Raw genomic sequence first — 15,769 nt, 5'->3', positions numbered from 1 at the left:
ACAGTGCTGTTGTTGCAGGGGTCTGGGAACCTTTCTGTTGGTTCAGAAGCCCTGAAGAAGGATTTTCTTGTTGTATGTTTACAGAAATCCTGGGAGAGGGTTTTGGTAATGTTTTCAGGGGTCCTAGGACTGTTCTGCAGACAGAGGATGAATTAATGAAGAGACTGGCAATGTATCTTGTGGCCTTGCTAAGCCTTGTCTCCCCAGGAACTAAGATTGCTGAGAACTTGCCTCCTGTCAAGATGAAGAAAAGACCTCCATTTGGGTATTAAGTGCTGTGCTTAAACTTGATGTAACTCTGGGGTAGATTCAATTGTGATCCAGGGGTGGGGAACTTTTGACCTTTTTGTGTTTTGTGATTGAACAAATGAATGTATTTTACTTATGATTGGAAACTAATCTCCATTTGAGAAGAGGGGCTTTGTGGTGGACTAAATGAAGGTACAGCCTAGGGGTGGAGTAGTATTTAGAACAGGGACTTTGTAATTGACTGAATGAATGGAAGGTCCTGGGGTGGGGTAGTACTTGGAGATTATTTAATCACAGCTTAGTAAATGCTGTATTTTGAATGATGTCATGTTTTGACCTTCTCTGTTCTTGGTTTGTCACTGAATAAAATGGAGAGCACCTATGCTGGTATTTTGAACCTTGGGAAGATGCCTTTCCTTGACATTACATTACAACAAACTATAAATGAACTCCCAGAAGAAAAACTGCAGCACTAGATGCATTTACAAGAAATTTATGTTAAATTTTCAAGGAATAGTTAAATCCAATATTATATAGATTATTTGCAATAATAATGAAAAAATGCCCCTTTTCAATCTCTTTCTGTGACACAAATAAAGTCTTGATATGTAAACCATACTGTGACAAAGCAAAGAAAGAAAACAACCTGTTAATAGAACATTGATGCAAAATTTTAAAATGTGAGCAAGTATGCTACAACAATATGCAAGAAATATTTTGTAGTGTGACCAGGTTGGATTTACATTAGAAATCAACTAAATATATGTTTAAAAACTCTAGAAAACATAGGAATAAAAATATGTTTCCTTAATATAGTAGGTACTATCTATCTAAATCCAAGAGCAAACATAGATAGTGAAGAGAAGTTAGAAGCCTTTCCAATATGATCTGGGGTAAAGCAAAGATATCCATTATCACCATTACTATTTAATATAGTCCTAGCAATAGCATTAAGAAATGGAGGGAGGGAAAGCATAGGAAAAGAGGAAGCAAAATTAGTATTTTGTGCAGATAACATGATGATTTACTTAGGAAACATGAAGAGTCAACCAAAAACTACCTGAAATAATTAAGAAATTCAACAAAGTTGCAGAATATGAAATAAATTTACATAAATCACTTTCATTGTGTGTTAGTAACAAAATCCAAGAGGAACAACTAGAAAGAAATCTCTTTAAAAAAAAAAAAACAACAATCGTAGAAGCTATAAAGTATTTGGGAGTATAATCTACCATGATGCACCCAGGCACTATTTAAATCCATTTATAAAATACTACTTTCAGAAATAAAAATTGATACCAAAAATTAGAGTAACATTAATTACTCATGGTTAGGTTAGACCAATATAATAAAAAGGACAATACTATTTAAATTAATTTACTTATGCAGTGCTCTACCAATCAAACCACCAAAGGAATATTTTGTAGAGCTAGAAAAATGGTAAAATTCATATGGAAGAACAAAAAGTCCAGAATTTCAAGGTTAAATTTTTTTTAATGGAGGAATCAGTACCATATCTCACACTGTATTACAAAGGAATAATCATTAAAATGATTTGGTAATGGCAGAGACAGAGAGAGAGACATCAAGATTATGTACATAAGTAGCATAGAGTCTGATAAACTCAAAGACCCCAGTTAGTGGGAGAAGGTCTCATTATGTGGCAAACTTGCTAACATGATACCAGTCTGGCAGAAATTAGGGCTAGATCAATACCTCACATATCATATAGAAAGATATACTCCAAATTGATACATAATATAGAAGATTACAGAATAACAAACAAATTAGAGGAACAAGGAAGAAATTATTTTTCAGATCTATGGATGGGGCGTGAATGAATGACTGAATGATTTATCCATTTCTCCCTCCCAAACACTTATTCATGACTGAATAAGTGATAGAAAGGAATACATAAAATAAAAGGGACAATTGTGATATTATAAAATATCTAAAAGTTTTCACAAATGAAATATAATGCAATTAAAATTAGAAAGCAAACAGGAACATGGATTTAAATTTGGGAAGTTGAGTCTTCCTGACTCTAAGGTTGATAGCCTATCTATTGCAGCCACCACCTAGCTGCTCATTTTCTTACTGAGGAATAGCTAACTGGATGATGGCATATGAATGTAATGGATTATTGTTTTATTAAAAAAATTTAAAAAACGGGTAGTTTCAGGGGTGGCCAGGTGGCTCAGTGAGTAAGAGGACCGTCTCCAGTGTTGAGATGACCTGGGGATCAAATCTGGGCTCAGATACCTAGCACCACACCCAGAAATAACTGGCCATGTAACCTTGAGCAAGTTACTTAACCCCAATTGCTTAGGGGTGGCCAGGTGGCTCAGTGAGTAAGAGGACCGTCTCCAGTGTTGAGATGACCTGGGGATTGAATCTGGGCTCAGATACTTAGCACCACACCCAGAAATAACTGGCCGTGTAACCTTGAGCAAGTTACTTAACCCCGATTGCTTAAAAAAAAGGGGGGGGTAGTTTCAGAGGAAACTGGTAAGACTTCTATGAACTGATGCAAGGCAAAGTGAGTAGAACTAAGAAACTTATTTATACAATGATAGCATTATAGACAAAAACAACTTTGAAAAACCTTAGAACCCTGATCAAGGCAATGATAAACCTCAAGTCCAGTGACCTAAGGATGAAATATGCCACTCACCTCCTTCAGAAAAAGAGATAGACATTTTTGGTAAGATAATGGGAATTTGTTTTGCTGGGTATGAATGTATATGATGAGGGGTTTAATTGTTTTTCTTTTCAGGGGATTCAGTTTGAGAGGAGTGGTAGCAATATTATAAGTGACTGTAAAATAAATACACATAAAACAAAGAAATAAAGCTGAAAGGAAGTTTGTAGATTGTGGAGCAAATATTCCAGAAGGAACAGGAAAAGGACCCAGGATATCTAGAGTCAGGCATTAAGGGTGGAATGTAGGGGCAGAGGTGGCTAATGAAAGAGCATTGAGTCTAGGCTGGGAAATGGTGTTTCTACATTGACCACTGAAGTTCCAGCATCCCTGAGAAGACAGACTATAGAAGGAGGGGAATAACACTCGTCATTGAGTATTGATTCTAGGTAGAGTATCAGTGATTAGAGAAAAGTCCATTAAGAGGAGGAGGGGAGAGACAGCACATGAAGTTAGAAAATTTGAGGTCCTCTCTTGACACAAGACAATTTGTTTTTCAGCTGTTCAGTCATGTCCAAGTCTTCATGATCCTGTGGACCATATATGGCACATGGAGTTTTCCTGGCAAAGATACTGGAATGACTTGCTATTTCCTTCTTCAGTAGATCAAGGAAAATAGAGATGAAGTGACTTGCCCAGGATCACACAGCTAGTAATAAAATGTCTGAGGCTGGATTTGAACTCAGGTCTTATTGAATCCAAGCCCAGTGCTCTATCCATTGAGCCATCAGACTGCCTCGAAACAAAATGCCATCTTTTTTTTTGAGGGGGGCAGGCAGGGCAATTGGGGTTAAGTGACTTGCCCAAAGTCACACAGCTAGTAAGTGTTAAGCATCTGAGGACAGAGTTGAACTCGAGTCCTCCTGACTCTAGTGCTGGTGCTTTATTCACTGAGCCACCTAGCCACCCCCACAATACCATTTTTAAAAAGTGACCAAAAACTCAAAACAAAAGGAAAACAAAGAATGAGTACCAGGGCACAGAAGAGTCTTAAGAGTTTAAAGGGAAATTTATGTGCTTAGGAGAGGGAGGGCACAGAGAATTTAATTATAATTACAAGTATTAATATTACAAGGACTTCTAGGTGGCACAGAATATAGAGCACTAGACCTTGGTTCAGGAAGACTGGAGTTCAAATCCAGCTTCAAATATTTACTAGCTATGTCACTTTGGGCAAGTCAATTAATCTGTTTGCCTTGATTTCTTCAACTGGAAAATGGGGATATAATAACACCTATGATTATTGTGAGGATCAAATGAGATAATATTTGTAAAGTACACTACTATGTGCAACAAAAATACATTTATTTCCCTTTTCCTTCAAGTGCTAAATCTCATATTCTCCTCTAAGTAAATCAGTATATTTTTGGAGGTGGAGAAATAGCAGAGGTAGGTCCCTTGAATGAGGAGAAGATAGGAACCAGAGGCACTCTTCATCCAGTTTGGGTATAAGGAAAGAAGGGTTGATAGTTTCATTGGTCTCTTAATAATTAATAACTAACAATAATGACATGTATATGTGCCAGACACTGTGCTGAGCTCTTTATAGTTATGATTTCATTTTATCCTCACAACAATACTTCAAGATTGTGGGAAAATGAGATACAAGCAGTTCAAGGGCAGGACTATTTGGGGGTTAAGGAGTAGGAGGTTGGTTAACCTTGCCATAGAAAGGACTGATGGGGTAGCATGGTGTAATGGGAATGGGAGTTTGAAGATCTTCCCTGCCCCTTAATAGACCTAGGGGAGTTTGAAGCTTCCCTATTATGAAGATAATCTCTGACCCCTGGAAGGCTGAATGTAGTCACTTGGAGCCTGTGGTTGGAAGAGCTTGCTTAGGAGAAGCAGAACCCACAGAGAAGCTGGTAAAGAGTGAGTCTGACAGTTGGAGACAGGTGGAAACAGAGGAGCTTAGGCAAGGAAATAAGTTTTGTGAGTAAATATTGATCACGTATTGGTTTGTGGGGAAGCTAAAGGATGCTGTGGCTCTCAGCATTGTTATGGCCTCTGAATATCTTGGTACGTCGGCTTACTGGTTTTGGGATTCAGTTTTCTGGTGTCTAAATACATCCTTCAACATTATCCTTTATCTGGAGAATCTGGCATGTTTTGCGATTAAATGTCATGCGATAGTTATAGTCACGGTCTTTATTGTGATTGTGGGAGCTGTAAATATTGCACTGGTACTATAGATGGTGGGGTGGGGGGCAGCCCATATATGTGTGTGAGCTACAGGGTCTTGATACAGGAGCTACTCAGGATTTTCATTCCAGGACAGGACAGAGGGCCTTGATGAGTCTCTAGGCTAGCTAGCAACTAGGGTGGACACAGACATAGTTCAAGCGACAAGATATAATAGCCTTAAGAGGGCTAAGTTCTGATAATAAAGACAAGCTGCAAAATGTGTTAAGGCAGAGAGAAAATATAAATAACTAGAAAAAGGCAGATATCAAACACGTACTTTATAGATTCTAAAACACATCCCTAGAGTCACACTAAAGTGATCTTAGTCTTTTAATTTAAACTCTTAGAACCTTCCCTCCCACTTACTTTTCCTAAATTCAAGTTCTCTGAATTTGCTTAAGTTGTTATTTATAAAGAAACAGACCTAAATGGGGACTAAGTAACATTATCCTAAATAATGGATAGGTTAAAAAATAAATTATGGGAACAAATAATATTGTGTAAGAAAAAATGATAACATTAAAACAACAAAGCAAAAGTTGGGAGATATAGCTAAAACAGTCTTCAAAAGAAAAAAAATTACCCCTGAAAACATTAGCAAGACAAAAAGAGGGGATTGATGAGCTGGGTATGCCATTCAACGTATAAGAGTATCAACAAATTAACAATACAAAACAAATACAAAATTAGAAAATTAAAGGGGAAGAAAAATATTATATTTACTTCCAAAGAAGTATTTTTCCATTGTAACTATTGAATCTACTGTTTGTTGTTTTTTTTTAACAAAGACATCTCATGATGAAATTTTATGTCACAGTTGGAGATTAAATTTTTTAAAAAAAGATCCTTTTCAAACTATTGCACTTCTGTACTTCTATACATGTTAAATGTCATTAAAAACAAAACAAAAAAGAAAAAATACAAATACAAATAAACAATTAAATACCACATAGAAACTTCTGCATTTTCTCTTGCTGGCACCATAGCCATTAATTAGGGCTGAAAGTGGGGCTAAAAATATCAATGTTGTTGATGATCTGAGGCAATTCCAAAGGATTCCTGATGAAAAATATTATTCACCTCTAGAGATAGGGAACTGATGAATTCTGAATACAAATTGAAGCATATTTTAAAACTATTTTTTCCAACATGGTTAATATGGAAATATGTTTTGCATGATTTCACATGCATAATTGATATATTTCTCGCATTCTCTCTCTCTCTCTCTTTTGCTTTTTGAGGGCAGTCGGGGTTAAGTGATTTGCCCAAGGTCACATGATTACTAAGTGTTAAGTGTCTGAGGCAGGATTTGAACTCAGGTCCTTCTGACTCCAGGGCCAGTGCTCTACTCACTCTGCCACCTAGCTGCCCCTATTTCTTGCACTCTCAATATATGAGGGAAGGGGTGGAGGGAGAGAGAGAGTTTGGAACTTGAAGCTTAAAAAAATGAATGTTAAAAATAAATAAATAATATTCTAAAAAATCAATATTGGTTGAGAGGATAGCACAGAGTGACAGTGGGATAGGAAAAGATCTAGGTCATTCACTGAAGTCTGTGGGCAAAATCTTCCATGGTTTTTGTTTTTGTTTTTATTCTTTAGTGAGGGAGAAAATAAGAAATGGAATGGGTGGAGAGACAGAGCATGTGAGGCAACTGAAGATACTAAAAAGAAGATATTTGACACCCAGAGTTCTGGTATTTGGTCTGCAATGTACTGGAATCACTCCAACTATGGAAAAATAAAACTGGCCCAGTAAATGTTACCAATTTTCTGGAGGATTTTTTTAAAGCGTTTCATTGTTTCAGTTGTGTCTGATCCTTTGTGACCCTCCTTGGGGTTTTCTTGGCACAGATACTAGAATGAATTGTCATTTTCTTCTCCAGCTCCTTTTTACAGATGAGGAAACTGAGGCAAACAGGGTTAACTGATTTGCCCAGGGTCACATAACTAGTAAGTGTCTCAGGCTGGATTTGAATTCAGGAAGATGAGTCTTCCTGATTCTGATGCCAGCACTCTATTGACTACACCACCTAGCTGCCCTATTTTTTTTTTATTAAAGAAACAAAAAAATGCTGTTATAAAACCTTGACCCAAATCAGAATTTAAAATACAGGTTAAAGACATAGCAGTAATTTCAAAGTTTTATTAATCAGTAATGCATTTGATAAATGATGGTGTACTAAAGGAGTCTGTGGAAAGCAAGAATTGCCATTTATTAAAATAAGTATCAATTAATTTAATTTTTTAAGTTGCATTTCAGTTGATGTCAGGGGTTTAATGATTTATTTTCTCATTTGGTATGTGGCCATCTTAAGAGTCTGGGAAGATTCATTTCTATGCATAAGGCTCAGAATAATTTTAGAGTGCTCTGAATAAATGGGAAGTGGCATTCTTGCCTCCAGGAAGGCTCTGTACTTAGGTCACGGTGGTCTGAGATGAATAAATGAATTTTAAATGGAACCGAAGCTGTACTCGTCCTTCTGGACACATATCACATTTGAATGACTCTCACTTGGGTTATCTGGGTATCTTCTAAATTATCTTTATGGAATTCAACTTAACCAAATAATAGATATTCATTGCTTTCCATTTGCTCACTCATTCTTTTTTCTTTATTTAGCAACCATTTATTAAGCATTTTGCTGGGGGGGGGAGAGAAAGAGACAAAGTGAGAGAGGAGGGGGAAAGGAAGAGGAAGAGATAAGGAAAGGAAAGGAAGAATAAGAGAGACAGAGAATATGTAGACGGCATCTCTGGAAAACAGGCATATGTCTCCAGATTCAAGGACAAAAACTACTGCAAATCACAGAAAGAAAAAATATATCCATTTTGCAGCATGTGGAGGATGCTTATACATCAGACAGGTAAAGAAAACTGAGCATCAAAACACTAGATCATGGCTTGGAAAGAAATGAATGTTTCTCCATGAAGTGTTCCTTTGGTCCTTTGATTAGATACTCTGTTCAAGGACCATAAAAAAGGAAAAAGGAAACACTGGTGATCACAGAAAATCAACAACTTTTTACAAAGACACAAAAACTTTTAAGTTTTTAAGGAGGGGAAAAGTAGCATCACCAGGTCTTAATGCTCAGAGAACTGGTAAAGTATAACAATTAGTAACAAGAGCAAATAGTATTTATATAATTTTTTCAAGTTTGCCTCAGTAGACCTTCTTATAGATAGACTGGTCACTAAACATGCTATTTGTCAAATCTGACAGAAACATATTGCTACATAGAAGCCTATTTTGCATTGGTGCTATTAGGGCGAATCAAATTCCTTGTTCCAGATTCACAGAATCCTAGGACTGGAAGGGACTTCAGAAACCATTTAGTCTAATTGTTGCTCAGTTGTGTCTGACTCTTCATGACCCCATTTGGGGTTTTCTTGGCAAAGATACTGGAGTGGTTTGCCATTGCCTTCTTCAGCTCATTTTACAGAAGAGGAAACTGTGGCAAACAGGGTTAAGTGATTTTCCAAAGTCACACAGCTAGTAAGTATCTGAGGTTGGATTTGAACCCAGCAAGATGAATCTTCCTGATTACAGTCCCTGTCTTTATCCACTGCACCACCTAGCTGCCCCAGATATGTACACACATAGACACATGTTTGTACATGACCGGGGAGGGGGGGTGCTGAGGGAAGGAAAAAGAGAGAAAGAAGAGAGGAAGAGAATTATGTAATATATGATATAATAACAACATACACATACATACGTTTAGGTATATATTATAATATTTAATTTATTTCAATAAGCATTAAGTACCTATTCTATATGAAGCACTGTGTTAAGTGTTAGGGATATAATTAAGAAAAAGAAAGATAGCTTCTACCCTCAAGGAGCTTTCAATCTAATGAGGAAGAGGAAAAAGGAGGTAGCTGGGGTGGGGAGTGGGGAAGGGAAACCACCAAGGGGTACTCAAGAACAAGATGTAGTGGCATCTTGTTCTGTGAAGTTGAATCCAGGCAGAGCAACCCAATGGAATGAGCTGAAAGTCTAGTTTTGACTTTCTGTAAAGGAAGGCATTGGGAGGAGTTTGGTATTCTATCCTTCACTTCTCAGGCTCAGAGTGGAGAGGAGCTGAGTGAAGTATTGTCATTCAAAACTTGAGTTAACCACATGGTGATGAGATTAGAGGTGATGAACTTATCCTGGGAGGGGCTCATCTTGAACCTTTGAGTAATAGACCCACACATATCATTAGATAGATAGATAAATGATAGATAGTTATAGTAGGTCACATCAGAAAGAACCAATTGACTAACTGACTTTGGGGATAAAAGATAGTAAAAAAATAATCAACTAGTTAGCAATTCTAGTATCTTTGTATTGTATTGTATTGTGGTGTGGTGTATTGACTTTCTTAGAAAGTAGGAGTTGTGTTGCTTTCAGTTCTTGCATCCTCAGTCCCAACCACAGTGCCATATCCATTATAACTGACTAATCTTTATGGAATGTTAAAGGTCTTTGAATGCCAAATGCCAAATGAACTCAACATACTATTTCCTATTGGGGAGCTATCTCCAATCATTCTGACCTATGTCTTACCACTACATTCTGATGACTCTGAAGGAGAGAGACTGAGGCTGGTGACTTAGCACAGCTCAGCCTCACTTAAATCCAATTCATTTGCAAGTCAAGACATCACCCTCCTGATCATTGGTTCTCTTCAAGAATGAAGGACAAACCACACTATTTCCCATCTACATACCCTGTACCTGGAATATACTCCCTTCTTACTTCTTTCTTCTGTAATTCTGGCTTCCTTCAAGGCCCAGCTTAGCCACTTCCCATGAGAACCCTTTCCTGATCCCTGCACATGTCCTACCCTCTATTAGTGCTGTCTGCTTCTTGAAATTATTTTTCATGTACTGAGCTATTATGTACATATTTTAACAGTAGAAGAATGTAAGGCCCTTAAGGACTAAGGCTGTTTCGTTTTTGTACTTGTATCAACAGCATCTAGTAGAGTGCCTTGCTCACAGGAAATAGTTAATAAATGTTTGTTTAATTGAATTAAATTGTTTGAGTAAGATCAGGTTATGGATCCCCTAGAAAATGCTTTTAGGGTAATCAGAGGTAACTCTAAAATACCCCCCAAAGGACATAGTAGTTTGAAACAAATAAGACAATGAAAGAGGACATGAAGGGAGAGAAAGAATAGAAACTGAGAGCAGCAAAAAGAATGGTCAAGTTCTCAGCAGCACAACAAAGAACTTGGGTTCTTCCACAAAGGGAGAATCTGAATTGCCCCATGTTGCAACTTAAAATGGTTGTGGGCATCTCTGGCCATTTCTGCCATTTTCTTTATTCTATGAGGAACAGGTGGTTTGGCACTGCTCACATTTCTGTTCTCAAAATGCAAAGTACTTACTGCCACCAGTAAGAACAGTGGCAAGGTCACTTAGCCTAGAGCAAAGCCAGGATGGAGACAAAGAATCAATGGCTGTGCGGCATAAGAAGAGTGAAGATGATTCCCTTAATTCTTCACAGCTCAAAACGAGACAACCAATAAACCAATATTTTTCTCAATCAACAAGTTTATTGTTATTTTTTGTGGTGGCTAGGAATATAAAACTTGAGTATAAGGTGACAGAATGTTCATCACAAAGGAATCTTAAAATAATTAATAATAAAGCATGTCATAGAGATATACTGGGAATGTAAATTCAACCAAGAGGAAAATCAATTACATGTTATAAAAAATGCAGTGTATGGCTTAGCAAGCTGGGTCAAGAAGATTACACAGACTACATGTAATCTCAGATCAGCAAATCATATCAGCAAATAAAACAAAAATAGCAAATAAACAAATAATAATAATTAAGCAAATAGGAGCAATCTTGTCTCCAAATTGTGGCCCTCATTTTAAAATAGTAGGCTCCACCAACCCTTCACCTACTAGTTGGCAGCAGACTCTTCTGCCAAGCTTAGACACAGGGAAGAGAGTCTCAGTGATGCAAGTGAGCCAAAGACCTTCCCACTACTTGCTATCCAGGGAAACAGGAAACCCTGAGACTTAATAGACAGCATTGCAGGCAGCAGAACTTAATAGAGGGTTGGGTCCAGGACTGGAAAAAGAATGCTTAAAATAAACAAATTCTTTAGCCTGTATACTTTTGTAAATGACATAAAAGCATTTCATAGGACAAATTTCTAGATTTTTGGGGAATATTCTTTATCCTTGGAATCATCTCTTAGAGGGGCAAGATATGAGAAGGTTGAATTTCAAAGGGCAAAGAGTCAGGCTTGGGGCAAGATCCAGTCAATAAACAATTATTAAGCACCTACTATGTGCCAGGTCCTCTGTTAAGCACTGGAGACTAGAGGATTTGGAGGAGGTATTAGGCTATTCACATGTATTGAGCAATCATACCACTTCTCAGTTTCCATATCTATAAAGTGAGGGGATTGGGCAGGTTGACCTTTAAAATTTCTTCCAACTCTGCATCCTATGATTCTACTAAGAGAAATTAATGTCTTAAAAATTATCTACTATTTCAGTGCAGCCCTGAAGTCAAGGGAATCTGCATACATTTGTGACTGGAGAAGAGGGATTGGGTGAGCACTGTGATTAAGAACAAATTGTGAAGTGCTCTCATTTTTCCTTTTTCTCAGTCTTCTGGTTTTTTCAGCAATACCTCTACTTTGCTTAATGAAAAATATAAATTTGTTCATTGCTTCCAAATGGTGTTCATTTAAAAACAAATGTCACTGTTAACTTCATCAGTGTGAATGGATTGTACCAAAAACATTTATCTTTAAAAAAAAGCACAATGATCTTGGGGAAGAAGGGAGCCAGAAGGCCTGGGTGGTGGTCTCAGTATTGATATTTACTATCTAGGTGATGTTGGCAAATCATTGAACCTCTCTGGGTCTGTTTCCTTTTCTGTGGAATTCTCTTAGAGATATAGATCCTATAAATCTGTGACTGAAATGGAAAGAACATGGTCATTATGAATGATGTGGATACAAAGGTACCCTAAGAGTTAATATTAAAGGTTGCCTTTTCAGTACCTTGGGAGGCCCTCCTGAGCCTGAGAGCATACTAAAGTAAACTTCTGCCTTATCCTGGACCATAACCATCCTGGGTCATTAAATTTCCCTTGTGTCTTTTACGTTGTGTCATCCATCTTCCTTATCCTGTCCCTAAATCTCCAACCCCCATTAGAAACCATCTTATAGTTAGGATAGCTTTCTGGCTATATAAGTCTGGTCCTTTTCCTATGTCAGTGCCTTTGTTTAATTCTTTGTTAAGTCTCAGGCCCACATGTTTTTGTGTTAATAAAGCTCCCATTAGGGGCGGCCAGGTAGCACAGCGAGTAAGAGCACCGGCTCCAGTGTTGAGAAGACCTGGAGATTGAATCCTGGGCTCAGACACTTAGCACTCACCCAGAAACACCTGGCCGTGTAACCTTGAGCAAGTTACTTAACCCTGATTGCTTAAAAAAAAAATAAAGCTCCCATTGGCTAAAAAGAAGGTCTAACTGAATTTTTTCAAAAACCTAAACCACCTCTCCCAGCTCTAACTGCAGCATTTTCTTCTTCTTTCTTCTCCTTCTTCTTCTCCTCCCCCTCCTCCTTCTTCTTCTTGTTTCTTCTTCTTCTTCTCCTTCTCCTCCTCTTCCTCCTCCTCCTCCTCCTCCTCTTTCTCCTCAAGAGAGGGTTCATTGGAGAGTGAGGTATATTGGAAAATAACTGAAGCATCAATAAAAGCTTTTGGAATAAAAATAGTCAACTCCTGAAAAATTAACTTTAAAAACATTTTTTAGACTGAATGAAAGAATGTTGTTTCAACCAGATATTTGTTTCTCTTTCCCTATTAAGAGGCATTTATTTAGTAGCAAAGTGTCTTTTATTTCCCTTTTAATTATAATTTTAATCATTATTTTATAATTATTTAAATTATCATAATTTAAATTATTATAATAACTGCTGTCAAGCTCTGTTCTATCTGAATAGCAAGGAAAAAGAGAAGTGCAAACGAATCCCTTTCATTTAAATAATGAATAGAAGAAAATGGCTTTATCCCACTCTATTCTTTCCCCTTGTTAGTAATATATATTATTTAAAATATTTTATTCTTCCTCCTTTGAATGAAGAAGAAAGTACCATAAGAAACAGTTTAATAAATTCTAAAGAGTTTAAAAGGTTAAAGGGTCTAAGGGTCTGGTATATTATTTTGGTGAACATAAATTTCCCTGTCATGTGCTTCACTTAATAGAATCAGTAAGTCATTGAACCAAATGACATGTTGGCTGTTCTTTAATATCATTTACAAAAACTTGCCCTTCCCACCTCATACCTTCATTATAGATGACCTACCGTGTTTCCCCGATAATAAGACCTATCCCGAAAATAAGCCCTCCCCTTACTGTGTAAGATTCCTCTAAAATAAGCCCTCCCCCAAAAATAAGCCCTATTAAGATTGCTACTGTAGTGAAGGTGATCCCCTGCGCTACACGCTACATTACGGTACCCTCTGTATGCACTGTCCCCCCCACCGGTGAAACGCACGCCGCGCTCCGAGCTGCATCCAATCAGAGCTGCAGCAGTGAGTGCGTCATTCTGATCTTCCCCAGTGATTTGCTTATTGAATAAAGGTGCATTTTTTTGTTCACATTTACCTGTTTATTAAAATTGCTGTCAATGTTCATTAAAATAAGCCCTCCCCTGAAAATAAGCCCTCTGGTGTTTTTCTGTCCAAAAAAAAATATAATAAGACAGTGTCTTATTACCAGGGAAACATGGTAGATGCATGTATTAATACTCTTCTGGTAATGTTGTCATTGGCTACTATAACCTCAGAAGATTTAAAGTTGTGGGGTTGCCCAAAAGGCAATTCAAAAGTATATGGTGGATGTAGTAGGCTGTAGCATATTACCAGTGAAGGATTGTATATAAGGAGCAGTATAAAGAACCTTACCACTAGGAGAATGGGTTTGTCAGGTGGCAAGAATGAATGGTAACCAATGACCACTTTATATGCCTTCCTTGGTAATCAAGAAATGTCAAAAGATATAGCAATTTTAGCACTTTGGATTAGCACTCCCTCCTCAAGGATTTACAGAAGGATATGGGCAAGAGCTACAAAGGATGAGAAAGTGGATGGGTGATGATAGGCATCACTGGGGGAGAAGACATATCAATATATTCACAGAGACAATTGTAATGTTAATGGGAGTTGAAGATCTTCCCCACCCACTAATAGGCTTCATGTGGAGCCCAACAAGAGAAGCTTGATTAGGGGAGGCTTGTTTTTCCAGGAAGACCCACACCTTTTTATACTTTGCAATAAGTCAGTGGGTCACGAGGGATGTGATGTCTTCTGACCCTGAAGAATGGTATATATACCATGAGGTTAGAATTTTGCTTTGGGGCTTACTCGTGGGAAGAGTGTTTGAGTAAATAATGTAGCCAGATGAGACTCTGGGTAGCTGTCAAGGAGCCCCCCCTCCCCCCCCCAGCTTTGAAAACCCAGATATCAGTGCTTTCCTCTCTGGGAATGATTTATGTATGTAATGGGCAGACAGCTGGATCTGTCTGGTGATCTGTGATGTATGTATTATTTGGTCAGGTGATTAGAAGCCCTGTTGGTCTTTATGCTATTATTTCTGCTTGTAATTTCTTTTTTTTGTTTTATTTTTTAAAATGTATTTATTTATTTTTAGTTTTCAACATTCATTTCCACAAGATTTTGAGTTATAATTTTTTTCTCCCTGTCTTTCCCCTACCCCACCCCAAAATAGCAAGCCTACTGAATAACCCTTCCCCCAATCTGTTCTCTCTTTTATCCTCCCCCATCACCCCCCTAACTTTCTAGTAGGGCAAGATGGATTTCTATACCCCAGTGCCTGTATATCTTATTTCCCAGTTGCATGTAAAAAAAAAAAAGCAATTTTTTTAAACATTTGTTTTTAAAACTTTGAGTTCCAGATTTTTTCCCTTCTTCCCTCCTCACCCACCCCCACTGGGAAGATAAGCAATTCAATATAGGTTGTACATGTGTAGTTACCCAAATCATTTCCATAGTAGTTATATTGTGAAAGACTAACTATATTTCCCTCCATCCTATCCCACCCCCCACTTATTCTATTTTCTCCTTTGACCCTATCCATTTTCAAAAATGTTTGCTTCTAACTACTATCTCCCCCATCTGCCCTCCCTTCTATCATCCCCCCTCTTATCCCCTACCCCCCCTATTTTCCTGTAGGGTAAGATACCCAATTGAATGTGTATGTTATTCCCTCCTTAAGCCAAATTCAATGAGAATAAGATTGTCCCATTCCCTTTCACCTTCCTGCTCTTCCCCTCCATTGTAACAGTTTTCTCTTGCCTCTTTTAAAGGAGATAATTTACTCTAATCCATCTCTCCCTGTCTCCTTCTTCCAATAAATTCCTCTCTCACCTCTTAATTTAGATATCATCCCTTCATATTCAAATCAACCTGTGCCCTCTGTCTATGTATACATGAACACACATATTCCCACACTCACATATATATATATATATATATATATATACTTATATACACTCTCCTATACATACATATATATTTCCTTGAACTATCCTCATACTAACAAAAGTCTTATCAGTTACAATTATCATTTTTCCATGTAGGAATGTAAATAG

The 15,769-nt window shown here is 37.5% G+C and overlaps 1 protein-coding gene across 1 annotated transcript in view; it reads left to right on the top strand.

Moving 5' to 3' along the window:
- SRPX (sushi repeat containing protein X-linked) overlaps window positions 1-6,895 on the top strand; it is a 116,949-nt gene extending 110,054 nt beyond the window's left edge. Inside the window, exon 10 of the mRNA XM_069063478.1 lies at window positions 6,736-6,895. Within this exon, the coding sequence (XP_068919579.1) occupies window positions 6,736-6,892 (157 nt within the window). The 3' untranslated portion in view covers window positions 6,893-6,895. The remainder of the gene's footprint in view (window positions 1-6,735) is intronic.
- The last annotated feature ends 8,874 nt before the right edge of the window (window positions 6,896-15,769 follow it).

Source organism: Petaurus breviceps, unplaced genomic scaffold (assembly GCF_028583685.1).
Source record: "Petaurus breviceps papuanus isolate PSGF00001 unplaced genomic scaffold, PetGlider_PUasm1.0 90574, whole genome shotgun sequence".
NCBI lineage: Eukaryota > Metazoa > Chordata > Mammalia > Diprotodontia > Petauridae > Petaurus > Petaurus breviceps.
The sequence above is the reverse complement of the archived record's forward strand: the minus strand, read 5'-3'. Positions and strand labels throughout refer to the sequence as shown.